The 13675-nt window shown below is 40.1% G+C and overlaps 1 protein-coding gene across 1 annotated transcript in view; it reads left to right on the plus strand.

Moving 5' to 3' along the window:
• The window catches only part of tesk2 (testis associated actin remodelling kinase 2), a 30155-nt gene that overhangs the window by 12656 nt on the left and 3824 nt on the right, over window positions 1–13675 (plus strand). Inside the window, exons 6-12 of the mRNA XM_023424436.2 lie at window positions 4976–5122; window positions 6698–6780; window positions 8583–8667; window positions 8948–9031; window positions 9882–9968; window positions 11462–11600; window positions 12997–13530. Of these exons, the coding sequence (XP_023280204.1) occupies window positions 4976–5122; window positions 6698–6780; window positions 8583–8667; window positions 8948–9031; window positions 9882–9968; window positions 11462–11600; window positions 12997–13530 (1159 nt within the window). The remainder of the gene's footprint in view (window positions 1–4975; window positions 5123–6697; window positions 6781–8582; window positions 8668–8947; window positions 9032–9881; window positions 9969–11461; window positions 11601–12996; window positions 13531–13675) is intronic.

The raw sequence follows: 13675 nt of genomic DNA on the forward strand, positions 1-13675 counted from the left end.
CCTCAAGAACTGAATGTTCTTATGTATACATAACACTTAGGCCGTGTGTGTCTCTGTAAGAGGGAAAATTTGATACAGGCAGCTAATAAAACTTCCAGAGAGACTTAATGTGAGGACATACACCATTAGAGTGACGGTGAGCAATATCTTCAGGCTGCGCATAACCTATATTTAACCTGTCTATGTTCCTCTGTGTTTCTCTGTGTGTCTGTGAGTGTGTGTGAGGGAGAGACTTTGTGGTTGTAATAGTCATTAATTAGTCATGGAAATGCTTGATTAGCAGTTGATATATTAGATTAATAAAACTTCCCAAGACCACAGGTAAAATTGAAAATTGACCAGTGTAAAAAAAAAAAAAAAAAAAAAAAAAAAGATTTTTTATTATTTGACTTTCAGGAAACAGGAAACATTGCTGAATGATGGATTCTAGATATGACAATTATACTAAAATAAAGGAAAATGTCTTGTAGAGCAGAAACTATTAGTTGATTAATTGATAAGTCGATTTGCTGGTTGCAACTTCTCCAGTGTGACAAGAAATTGGTGCTTTTCCTCGTCTTGCATTATAGTAAAGTTTAGACTACTGGTCAGACAAATATATGAAAACATATAAAAACATGAAGATGTCACCCTGGGCTCTGGGGAATTTCGATGAGTATTTTTTTAAATTTTATTTCTGCCCTTTATGCACTAAATGACTAGTCAAGTAAATAATCATCAGATAATCTTGAGTTGCAGCTCAAAGTTCTTGCAATGTTTCCAAGCTGCTTGATTCACAAATTCCGTTTTTTTTATTTAGGGATGATAGTGGTTTTACACACATTCATTACAGACGCACACACATTCAGTACACTTCAACAGTTCAACCAGTGATTTAAGCTGCATCTCTGCAGACATGCTTGTAATTGAACACACATGCAATGGTCAAACACATGTAAACGTGGACAGACGGTACAAAACATACGATTCATCCCAGTCAGAAGAAAGACCACACTGTTGAACGGCGTTAAAGATCCTTCCAGGCGCACATGTGTGCTTGATTACACTGTTGCGCTGCACAGTGAATTAGCTTATTGTAGCCTTGACAAACAAAGACAAACACCAACCGTCTGCAGTTACAGAAAAGAACGCATTTTAAGAAACTTACATACACACATAACTTTTTTCCTACACTCAAGTTGCAAAGCGAATCCACCTATTGTACGACGCACATATGTGCGTGCTCACTGCGGTTGGTCTTGTTTTCCTGCTGCAGGGTAAACAGATCCTGTTGTGTCATGTCAGGACCTAACTGAATGCTCTGACCCTGTTAGCAGGCCCATGCTGTTTTGTTACCTGACCCCTACTATGAGGCCGTGCTCAGAGGAAATGGAGAATAAAGTTACTGCATGGCCGCAAGCCACCTCACCTTACTCTCTCATGCACAGACGCACATGCAGACACACAGGCACACATAAGTCCAAGTCCAACACAAAAAATAAACAAAACTGTTTGGTGAAGTATCTTTCCCCTAAACATTTACTAAATGAACTTGAAGCCACAGTCCATTGACTGTTAATAAACTTGTTTGTTGCTTTTAACAGTAGGTACAGCCGTAGTTGTACATTTTTATAACACTTTACACTTCTCCAAAACATCTCACATAGTGTAAATAACGTAAAGTATAGCAGGTATAAAGTGTATTATAGGTATATACTTTTTTTATGTCAGGTTCTGCAAGGCCTACTTAAGATAAAACCTATAGGTTTATAAATTGTGTAATAGTTAACTAGCTTGTCAGGAATATTTCACGACAGACTGGCACCAGTATAATGTATCATAGTGAGAAGGAAACCTTGAAGACTCTGTCAGATGTAGAGAATGATTTCAAGTGTTGAACCTCGTTCATGTCTCTGCTGAATCTCAATTTAATGCACCTTATAGGAAATGCTACTGCAATTATAATCTGGGCTAATGGTAAGTCATGACCCATGGCAGGATTATACTGCTGTTTGAAGCTGTTCCCAGCAGCAAACAAAGATTCTTTTGTTTGAGTCTCTCCAGGGTTTTTAACCTGGACCACAGACAGTGAAGCACAGCAATTTCCACTACAGTTGTGACCCGCCGTATGTTTTTCATTTCCTCACCACTCTACATTATACGTGATCAAGCCGAGGCACTTGTGTGGCTGAAACATGTGCTATGTGAAGTAATTACTGCGGTTATCAGTAACTCCACGAATAGGATAAAGCAAATTCCAGGGGAAAATGCCATGCCGGAGTAAGAGGCTTTTTTTTTTTCGAATGGGATTTTATTCCCATTCAGTTACTTAAAGTTGACACAGCAGGTGCACTCCTCCGCTTAAACCATGTGATTTACATTTTGGACCAGGCACGCACTGCGCTCGCTGCATATTCGATCAATGTGAGGATAAAATCAGCTCCATCTACATCTTAAATGAGATAATAAAGGAAGGAAGTTGGATTAGTCTGAGTTTTAATTGTCTCCAGTGGAGTTTTCCCCAGGCAGACAACAGATGTTGAAATCTGTAGTTGTACTGAGGAATTTGTTGGACAAATACTGTAATCCTCTGACATCTTGAAATGGGGTGTGTATGTGTGTGTGTGTGAGACAGAACATTTGAGGGTACAAGACTAAAGGGAGCTCAGCCTTTTTTGGGGGTGGGGATTTGACTTTGACACTATATGCACAGGTACACAGATCCTTTTACTCTACAAGTCCCCAGACTATTTAAACATTGTGTTACTTTCTTAAGTGATTCCTCAGACTGACGTAGCATTTCAAAATAATAGCAATAAACTATTATCTGATTATCCCATGAGCTGTAATGGACTATTGTCTCTGAGTGGTTGATTAGGATTTAAAATTGAAACAGAACAGCTACTAAGATCATTATTTAGGATTGAAAATTAATACATGTTTCATTACCTTAGACCGTATTTAAATAGAGTACATGGCTGAACATTTTTTCAGGAAAACTGTTGTAGGAGTAAATGATGCAGAATTTAAATTACATGTTAGATAATATCCAGTCACTTATTATTTTTATTAGGGTACACTACACAACTTATTTACACAATTTATCAAATGAGATTTGTTTTTATTGACATTTTTATTTGCGCTGTAACAAATAGCCAAGTCTCTCAGGCAGGGTTCCCTAAAATATAAAAACATTACATGACATACTTACAACAACTTAAGCTTCCTTATTTCTCGCTGACAAGTTTGCATGTTATTGAGTTTAACATGATTTAACATGATAGATTTTCTCTCTCAAATATCCTGGGATCTCATCCAGACTGAACCAATTATTTACTTGTTTCTAAGACTTTTTATTTACAGAAGAATACTTGATTGAAAACTCAACACAGTCTGTATCTTTTGATGTTGTAACACTTCATCTTTCTGTGGAAGCTGAACCCTGACGGCAGTTTATATTCGATAAGTGGTGGTGTGACTGTGGATGTGAATCTGGAAAAATCATACACAGCTTAGGGTAAATAATGAAATTTGTTATCGTTGAGCTGATACAAAACTAACTGCTTTGGTCTGGTTTCATCTTTTTAAGCCCCTTTCATACAGAGTTCTACATTGTTACAATTTAAGATTAGCAGAAAATTAGAATTAATCTGACCAGAAGCCCAGTTTATTGAGTTGCGTGAAGAAGTAGAGCCCTCCTCTCTTCACCATCAGCGCCCTTTGTCCTAATTCTGTGCTTGTCAGCCATAACCAATAACCAGAACTAAACCAGACCATCTCTTTATCCCATCTCAGCTCTCCCTAGTTAACCACTGTTGTTCGTGATATCCGACATGGGATTTAGTGTCGTCTGTGTGTGTTTGCATGCAAGCGGAAAGGTCAGACAAGTTCTTCTGGATCAAAGCTGACAGGCGCAGTAAAGGACCCTCCCAGCCCACTGAGCTGATTTGCCCTCTTGGCTGCCCACTCTTCGGCCTGAACGATGGTCAGAAGGTCCACATTCATGTAGAGCAGCTGCTCTGTAGAGATCAAGCCAAATTTTGTTCAGCCAGTTGTTTGATACCCCTGCCAGCCTGCCAGGCAGACAGGTAGGCTGTCTGTAGCCATCGGTCGTCAGGCAGTTGGTTCGCAGAATGAAGTTAAGCAGTACCTTTGATGTAGTTTGTCTGTATATTTTTAGCCAGGTAGTGAGCGAGTTAGTCAGCACACCGCTTGACCAATTAAATCTCAGGTCTGTTGTTTCTGTCACTGAGAACAGAGAGTTATGTTGCTATGATGAGAGTTGTCACACCAACTGAGTCCAAACTTCTCACATTTAATTCCTGTGAGAAGTAATTTGACATCTCCTCACATTTAATGTCACTAATAAATTATTGTTTAACACGTAATGAGCTTTATGGCACAGTTTTTTCTGTAGCTGTTAACATTCAAATTTAAACAGTTTCCTAGATTCATTTCTTTTACCCATCACCAACCTTTTTACCCTCTGAATATGTATGTATATCCTCACCTTTGAACACTCTGAACCCTCTTTGGTGACTAGGGTGTGGTTAAGGTTAGGGAATATTGTGGTTATGGTTGATCAAAAAGTGTAAACGTTAATTGCAGATCTGTGATGGGACACAAACTCTGTTTATTTATGCCTTGTTGCATAAAGGACACACTAATTCCTGAACTGACATCGCATGTTTGCATTGGATGTAAATCAGGTGCAGAGGAGCAGAATTATCCAGCATGAATGTAATGACTCAGAAAAAAAAATGATGTTCTAACTCTCCCTCTTCTTAAATCTACTGTTGCTGTGGCTTTATGAAAGCCCTTGACTGTTGAAGACTTTGTGAAGCTTGTGAGTGGTGTGGATGCGGAACAAATGAAAACATGTTTCTCACTGTTTGTCGTAGGTCTGCTTGTAAAGCACTACGTTCATGTGCTTGAGTGCCAATATGGCGTATTCACCTGTTCATTAATTTGTGCGTCGATCTCTCTCTGTCTCCAGTACATCAATGGCGGAAACCTGGAGCAGCTTCTCGACAGCAACAAACACCTGACTTGGCCCACCAGGGTGAAACTGGCCAGCGAGATCGCCAGCGGTCTGGCCTACTTGCACTCTAAAGGCATATTCCACCGAGACCTCACCTCCAAGGTTAGCTAGCCAGACAGGCTAATTGGTCATTAAGAGGAGAAACCGTAGCTAAAAATAAGACTACAGCTCTGCTTGTGTCCCCAGCACGACAAAGCAGTGGCTGTACATTTGTATTTTTTATGTGTATGTATAATATTTTTGCTATTGTATTGTATTAAATTAGCATCACTTGAAAAACATCTTTTAACATTTTTACATTTTAACAACATATCTTTTCAAGAAGTCTGTTGAAAAAATTTCTTGAAAGCATTTTGTGTTGAGAAGAATACAGTGTTATTAGTTCAAATGTTGATTTTGTGTTTACCCTCCTCAGTAGTATTAGATGGCCCAGGACTTTTGTACTTAAGATATTCAAATATTAGCTGGTTTTTGACAGCTCTTAGTGCATTAATACTGTTTGGTGACTAGAATATGAAGCGACCTCTGGACGTCAGACTTGGAGTTTAGATTATATTATAGATATTCGTGTCTTGACACACTTATCTGTTCTTGTAGTCTTAGACCTGCTAACCTCTCTGTACGGAACACAGCGTCACTGTCAGATGTGATAATCTGTACCAGGCAGCCTCTAGTTTTCCAACTTGACCCAGAGCCATGTTGGCATGGAGCAGGGACAGTACGCACTCTGCTGTAAACCCTTCATTCATTGCCTGTGTAAGATTATAGGTGGTCATCTGCAGAAGAATATGAAAGTGCACAGAAAAATGTAAGGAATGCTTTTAAGTGAAATCTTTCACTGGAACAGATAAGAGAACAACATGCTGATACTGGGGGTTGAATAATGTTTTCATAGCCTTTCTAGATTATAGTTCCTCAAATTAATACAAAGTGCTCATGACTCATACCTCCGTCCTGAAAGTCAATAAACAGAGCAGCTTTCCCTCTTTTTCTTTATATTTTATTTCATGCTTTATACTTTTTCCAAACACTCTCTCCTTCCAACTGTTACTTTATCCTGTGTTATAGATATGCTGTATTTTTAGGGAGCTACATATTGATGTACCCTTCCTTTATAAAGGAGTGATAAGATATAAATTTACAAAGCTTAGAGGAAATACCCATGCCCAGTTAGGCATTTGCACAGAGACATATTCACAGCACTTACAGTTGACTACATAATGCCACATAGTACAAGGAGTGAAGGGCAAGGTTCAGCTCAACTCAGTATCTGTGGCTGCCAAATGTCAGTTTAACTGTAATGTTACGCAAGGTTGTGCAGATGATGTCAGGATGCAGGTACTTTTCTGTACAGCTTCATTTCAACACTGCTTGGATAATATTGCAGCAAATGGTAACTGTTGAGTTAGAAATAGCTCCTTTTAGAGTGAAGAGGAAGAGTCCAAACCTTATAGGAATGCATATTGAAATGTCTTGTTGGTTCCTCTTTTCTGATGTACACAGAATAACAATGTACAGTGAACTATTATTGAAGGCTTAAGTCCAAGTTCAACTAGGAAGTGGAGGTCTGACTGATGTTGCCAAGCCCACAAAGTGTTGTTTTTTTTTTAATCCCCCTGTGTTGCAACTTCCTCAACTAAATGTGTTAATGGTGATAATGTTTTTCTGTGTTCACAGAACTGCCTGATCAAATGTGATGACAACGGCTACACAGCAGTGGTGGGAGACTTTGGCCTGGCCGAGAAGATCCCCACTAATCTGTAAGGAGTATTACACTGATCACTGCTCTACATACATATACCCAGTGTTACATCCTTATTAGTTAATAAATGATAACATCTAATCAAACCTAATGAGTATGCAGAGTGAAAAGAGGCTGCTCAATGTGTTAAAATTGTTGGGAAATTATCACCCAACTCTGACAGAGCTTTGTAGCCTCTTGTAGCTGTCTGTTTTAATTTGTGTGGTTGTGTCACAGCTGTTCTTGTCCATTGTAGGCAGCTATTTCCTGCAAAAAAAAAACCCTCTCTGAATACCTCATGTACACCACCTGCCAATCATCAAACAGCAAACAGTTAGTGAGTGGCTGATGAACAAAGTCGAGCATGTATCAGTTAAAGCCCCAGATATATTCCTCAGAAAACCAGAGCTGAAAGGAGAGTGAATATTGGACGACAGATGATACATGACTCACAGTGAATGCTAATGATGTTCTGTGCCTGCTTGCTTTATAACTACACAGTTGTTTTGTTAATAATTTAGCAGCAATAGCTTTAATAAATCTCATTAACACTTTAAAAAGAAACCTGTCAAAATATGGAGCGTTACATCTGGTGCAGATACAGATCATCAGCACAGGTGTGATCATTTTCTCCATGCTTGTTCTCCACTTGAATGTTTTCTTTTCTGTTTTTGCTGTTGTGATTTTTCCCTCCTCCTCAGACCAGGCGCAGGGTTATTTATTAACACATGGGTCAGCCACTAACATTAACTGCAGGCTGCACAGATTACATTCTGTGCTTTAGTGTTTTGATAACAGGAGGATACTATCAGTGCAGGGCTCTAGTTTCTAATGCTGCAGCAGCACACAGAAGGAGGGGCCTTGTCTTAAGGAGCAGAGTGGAATACACTTACATAAAATGATTGTATGTCTTTGCATGAGGAGGTGGGCATGCAAACATGTTTGAATAATGCACAGAATATAGCCACACTTTAAACTCACACGATTTGTGTGATTTGTCAGGAAATGACACATTTTCTTTGCACACAAAGATTTGAGATGCAAGCTCTCTGTCACCCAGTCTAAATCTAAACAGAGCAACAGCTACAGAACTGAAAGGATTAGAGAGTAAAGATTCTTTATACACACCATCTACCGTCTTTTGAAAACAGATTGAAGCCTGGTACGATTTAAAGCTGCAGTTATGCTTTAGCTAGAGGGTAAACACACAGAGCAAGAGGCTAATTCTGACCAGACTTGGCTTAGTTTTCATATTTGCCTGTTTGCACTGTTGTCTTGTCTCAGCTTCTTTTATCTATCAGGTTGTTCATATTAACATTACAAAGTCAGTCTGGAGAAATGACTTCAAAATCTCTCAAACATACTTTTTTTATTAAGTGCTAACACATCAACACAGGTGCAATAGCAGGCAGTTATTGGAAAGCCCACCCTTGTGTTTTTTCCTCCTGCTGCTTACATCTTTTATTTACACATAACATGGACAGGGTCAGGTCAGGGGTCACCTCCTGGTGCTGCACTTGGCCAGAAGAGGATTAATTCAAACCAACGTTTCTCCAGCTCGAAAAGGTTTACACACAAACTGATAGTGAATATGCTCTGACTTTTCTTCAAGCTAGATGCTCTGTGTAAACATGGTGTTATTATATTACTCAACCAGGAACACAGAGTCCAGGAGTCAGCTCAAAGCCTCTCAAGTTGCTTGAACTTTCTGGCGCGGATGACTTCCTCATTTTGATGACATGTTGCATATAATCTGTCAAACGTGTGTGTGTGTGTGTGTGTGTGTGTGTGTGTGTGTGTGTGTGTGTGTGTTGTATTCAGTGCTGAGGGAGAGAAGCTCTCGGTTGTCGGTTCTCCTTTCTGGATGGCTCCAGAGGTGCTGAGAGATGAACCCTACAATGAGAAGGTAAAGTCACCAGCTTTGACCTTTGACCAAGTAGTGGTATTAGTAAAGATGATTTGGAAAATAAACTCAAATATACTAAACATTAGATTAGTTTGCTTTGTAACAAAGGTTGGAAAAACTAGAAAGAATGTAGGATTTAGAGAGTTGTATTACAGACAGGAAGGAAAGAAACTAAGGTAAGAAGTAAATTAATATTAGGGAATTTCCCAGAATGAAGGAAAACTTAAACAGTTTGAATTTATCTGTGTTTGTGTTCATTTTTGTGTCTATCTATTTTTAGGCCGACGTATTCTCCTATGGAATAATCTTGTGTGAGATCATTGCAAGGATCCAGGCTGACCCTGACTTCCTACCCCGCACGGAGGTGACTACTCATCTCACCTCTTTCTCACCCGTGTTGTTTGCTTTGTATACAGGTTGATCTCTTGGTATCCCATAATCCTCACCCTGTTTACACCGTCGAACATTCACATGACACACATGCAGCTGAAATGTTTGTCCATCTGATTCTGCTGAAATTATAACTGAACTTTAAATATTTAGAAGTAGTTCATTTGCTGTACCTTGCCTTGTATTTTAGTTTCATATGGGAAGTGATACTCACAAGTTTATATTTATATTAACTTAACAATTTTAACTAATGTGAATATAGATTGTCAGATACTTGGTTCAGTGCACACAGTTGTCGTCTTATTAGCAGCTAAGAACTTCTACAGTTTAGTTTACAAACTTATTGTAACTTCCATTGAAAATACAAAATGTAAGTTGTTGAAATCTGCAGAAACCCTAATGTGAAATCATGCCCACAGTCTGTGTTGTTAAAGATTTGGGGTGGAATAATCAGTCTAATGTAGGCTTCCTTACCTGCCATGCAGAACTCAGTGTGAATTCAAAAGCATGATAACTGTTAAATAGGATCATCCCTTGCATTGCCGTGTGGATTGAACATTTAAACCAGGCTTTACCAGAGAATCCAAGCTCAGAAATGAGACTTTGGTCATTAGACCTTGATAGTCCACTTGGCAGTCAGCAGGACCATGTCAGAGGGATTAGTTTGATGTGAAGCTGGCTTTGGCACAAGAGTAACAGTGAGTAAAACATCTGATGAAGCTCTGCCTATCGCTTTATCTTTCTTGTCAGAGAGGTAACTGTGAATTTCCTGTTTAACTTTCATACTGTATATTCAAACCTCTTTGTCTCTCCCTCTTGAGCAGAACTTCGGCCTGGACTACCACACGTTCCAGCACATGGTTGGAGACTGTCCGCCTGACTTCCTCCAGCTGGCTTTCAACTGCTGCAATGTGAGCCCACCACACTCCTGTCCTGACCACTCTGTGTCCGTTTTTTTCTCAAATCGGTATAGTGATATTTGATAAGGTGTTCATGACAAGCTTTTCTAAATCCAAGACACGTGTGTGTCTGCCGCGGTTGTTTCTACAATTTCTTCTGTTTCATTTTTAATTTCTTAAGTAACTTTTATTTTAGTCATCAGAAATAGAGGGGCAATCTGATTATGCGAATAATCTGATTTAGCTCACTATCCAGGGGGTCTTCTATTCTCCAAAAGCTGGATCAGTTACTTGGCAGACTGACCTTTTCACAACATCCATACACTGATTTGTTGTTAAATTGATTAACTGATGAAATACGGAGTAAAAGGAATAATAAGTAGGTCAAACCAACCATAACAGATATGTTTAGATATGAGATTTATCCAGTTGTAATGCTCAGACTGGAATTGTGATTTTTTTTTATTCTCTATTATAATTACAAACCACAGAGGATGAGAGCATTAAAGTTTTTAGAGCACCCTGCTGATTGAGCCGAGATTGGCTCCCTCCATCCCTGCTCATCCTTGTCTGTTGTGATGCTTTTATCATCCTTGTCTCCCTTATTTTCAATCCAAGTCGTTCTCCAGAGAACCCCTGTCTGAATTTCATTTTTTAAATAGTCAGTGTTACAGATTCTTTCTTGGATCTGACTCCAGTCTCTTTGCACTTCGTAGTTAGCTTTGTGTCCTCGTCTTTTAGCCACATTTTTTCCCCCCATCTTGTTTTCCACTTTCTTTCTCCCTCCCTGCAGCCTGTCTCCCTTCTCCATCTCCCCCCTCTTCCACACAATCTATCTACCTCTCTTAATTCCTCACAATTTTCTATTCTTTTATCTTCAACTTCAGCCCCAAGTGTTTCTCCTTCCTCCCATCTCACATTTTGAACATCAGTATATCCCTGTTCAAGGAAAGACCACCCAGATACTTTTGCTAAAGACATCTGAAAATGTAACTGACACAATGAGTAGCTCCAATAACCTCCAGGAAGGAGGTTATGTTTTCACCCATCTATTTATTTGTCAGCAGGATTACACAAAAAATACTGAACCGATTTGGACCAAACTTGGTGAAGGAATGGGGCGCAGGCCGGGGAAAACCCATTCACTTCTGAGACGGATCCAGATCATTTACTATGAATTTGAATTTTTTTCTCTGAAGCCTGGTGTACATTGTTGGACATTGGCCTTGGCAGATGTCTGCCTCTTTGCTTTATGTTTGCATTTGTACCACTACCATTCATCCTTTGTACCATATCACAAAGGAAACTCAGTGTCAAGGCTTGTGGAGGCATAAGCTCTGGTGTTGTTTGTTTATGTAAATTATACGGTTAGGTAATTATGTTAATATTTTATTATGTTTCCCTGGTAATAACCTAATATGGTCAGTCTATCTCTGACTCTACACTACGTCACCATGTATAAATCACTCATTCTTTTTACATGTCTTCATTTCCTCCTCCTCCAGATGGACCCTAAACTCCGTCCATCCTTCCCAGACATCGTCAGGCACCTGGAGGAGATTCTTGCTCGCCTTAAAGTTGAAGAGATGGAGCAGGAGTGTGTCCCGCTCAGTGGGGACAACGACAAGAAGACTATACCCAAAGGTATCGGCACTGCACAAAATCACATAAAGTCATTTCCGCTTTAGCTTTACAGTCTTTAAAAGTCAGCTCCTATTGTTTACAAGAGGATGCTAGTAAATTCCTGTCAAAGGAAAGTGGTCGGAAGGGAACTGGCAACAGAAGCCTATACAGGCTCTGCTTGCACTCTATAATCTAGTCCGATCACCAACCAGTGAGCTAGTCAATATTTTACTTGTTCTCCAGTCAGTGGTGAGCCTGACAGAAACCCATTTCCTCACCATTTACTCTTGCAAAACAGTGTTGATTCCATGTTTGTCCACTTAGTCAGTAATAAGCAAAATGTTTACACTGTCCTCTCCCAGAGAAACCTAACCTAGGTTTAGTCAGACAGTCAGGAGAGTAATATCCCTACTTCTACTGTGATATCTGTATCCCCTGTTCTTTGCACCCTAGTAAGTTATTCATGGAGCATTTTTGCAACACGAGTGCTGGCCCAGAATCCTTGGTTACTGATAATATAAACTTCATCTTGTCTTGAAGAGGAAAACTGGTCTGAGATCAACATTCCTATTTTCAGATACCTGATCCATGCAGGCCCAGGTTTCACTTCTAATTTGGTCCTGCACGTCTGACCATCATGAAGTCAGGAGGCTGTAATGTTTTTGTTTAGACGAGCCAAACGGCTCCTTTTCCTCAGAACAACACTGTATGAAGAAGGAGAGCACGAATATATGACGTCACGGGATGCAGGGTAGATTTACATTAGTTACAAATGTGGTTTGTTTGATCTGCTGTTGTGTTGTAGACGGAACACATAAAACACAGTCCGAGCCTGTTGACAGAAGAAATACCCCTCATGAATCTATTATTGTGTGGAAAACATAACTTGGATCTGGCTCCTCGTCTGCTGTCGTTTGTAATGTCATGAACTTCTCCGGCCCCCTCCCTCTCTGTCCACCTCCGACTATTTATGCGCTTATGTGAGCAAAGTATGTTTCTAAACAATGTGAACAATCGCTGGAAACTTGAGTTTGCAAGACTTTCGCTTTTTCTTTTTTCTCTGTTTCTGTTTCTGTCATCCTCAAATCCATCATTTTCCAGGACTTTATCGGCACTAATACTTATTATTATATGAAGTTTATGAAAAAATTTAAAGTCAACAAACTTAAGAGGAAAACAATCTGCTGTAGTATCACAGGAAACATTTGAAGAACAGGGACTCCAGGAACTCATAGCCACTCTATGCAGGATTGAGCCTGTAGTGCCACCTAGTGGTTACATTAGATTATCACTATGAAAAAGATATCTAACTATGACTGTTAATTTTGCTTCAAAGTCAAAGATACACTTCTAGACTTATATCTATTAGATTTCACTTCAGGATGTCACAAAACGATGTTCTGTCTTTTTGTTCAAGGTGAAAAGATCCAAGGCTTCAAGCGGCTGAACCCTCTCGGTTTCCAGGATGACAAAATCCCGCCGAAATCACCCCGTCCCCGGCGCAACATCTGGCTCAGCCGCAGCCAATCAGACATCTTCTCCTGCAAACCAATAAGAAAAGTCAACGTCCAGGACCCTTACTATAACCCACCCACTACTCAGCGAGCTTCCAAAGCCCGCAAGATCAACCCGTTCACCGCCCGAGAGGACCTGTGTGGGGGCAAGATCAAGTTTTATGATGTGCCCAGCAAGTCTGTCTTCTCGCTGGTGTTTGACCTCCACTCACCTCCGGGGAGTGTGTTCAGTAACCAGCCACCTGCTCATGGACCTGTGGGGCCGCAACAGGAGGCGTCTTACTACTGGCAGCAGCTGCCAGGAAGACAGTGCCACTCCTTACCGGTGTCCCCCCAACTGCCCCGCTCCGAGGTCTTCCACCTCGCTGCTGCTGTCAGCTCCAACAACAATGGGTCTCTTACCTGTAACTCCAGCCAGCTGTCCACAACGCTTCCAGGTGAGTTGTCTGATGAGGACATGTACATGGCTCTTGGCGGGTGGTGGCAGCGGGAAGCTGTTGCTAACCAAGGAACTAAGACACAGGCATAGATTTATTTTAAAAGAATCTACCACTAAAAAAATATACAACTTTGAACTGTGTT

This window comes from Seriola lalandi, unplaced genomic scaffold, assembly GCF_002814215.2.
Source record: "Seriola lalandi dorsalis isolate HSWRI2012SDOR001 ecotype SW California unplaced genomic scaffold, Sedor1 jcf7180002054736, whole genome shotgun sequence".
Classification (NCBI taxonomy): Eukaryota; Metazoa; Chordata; class Actinopteri; order Carangiformes; family Carangidae; genus Seriola; species Seriola lalandi.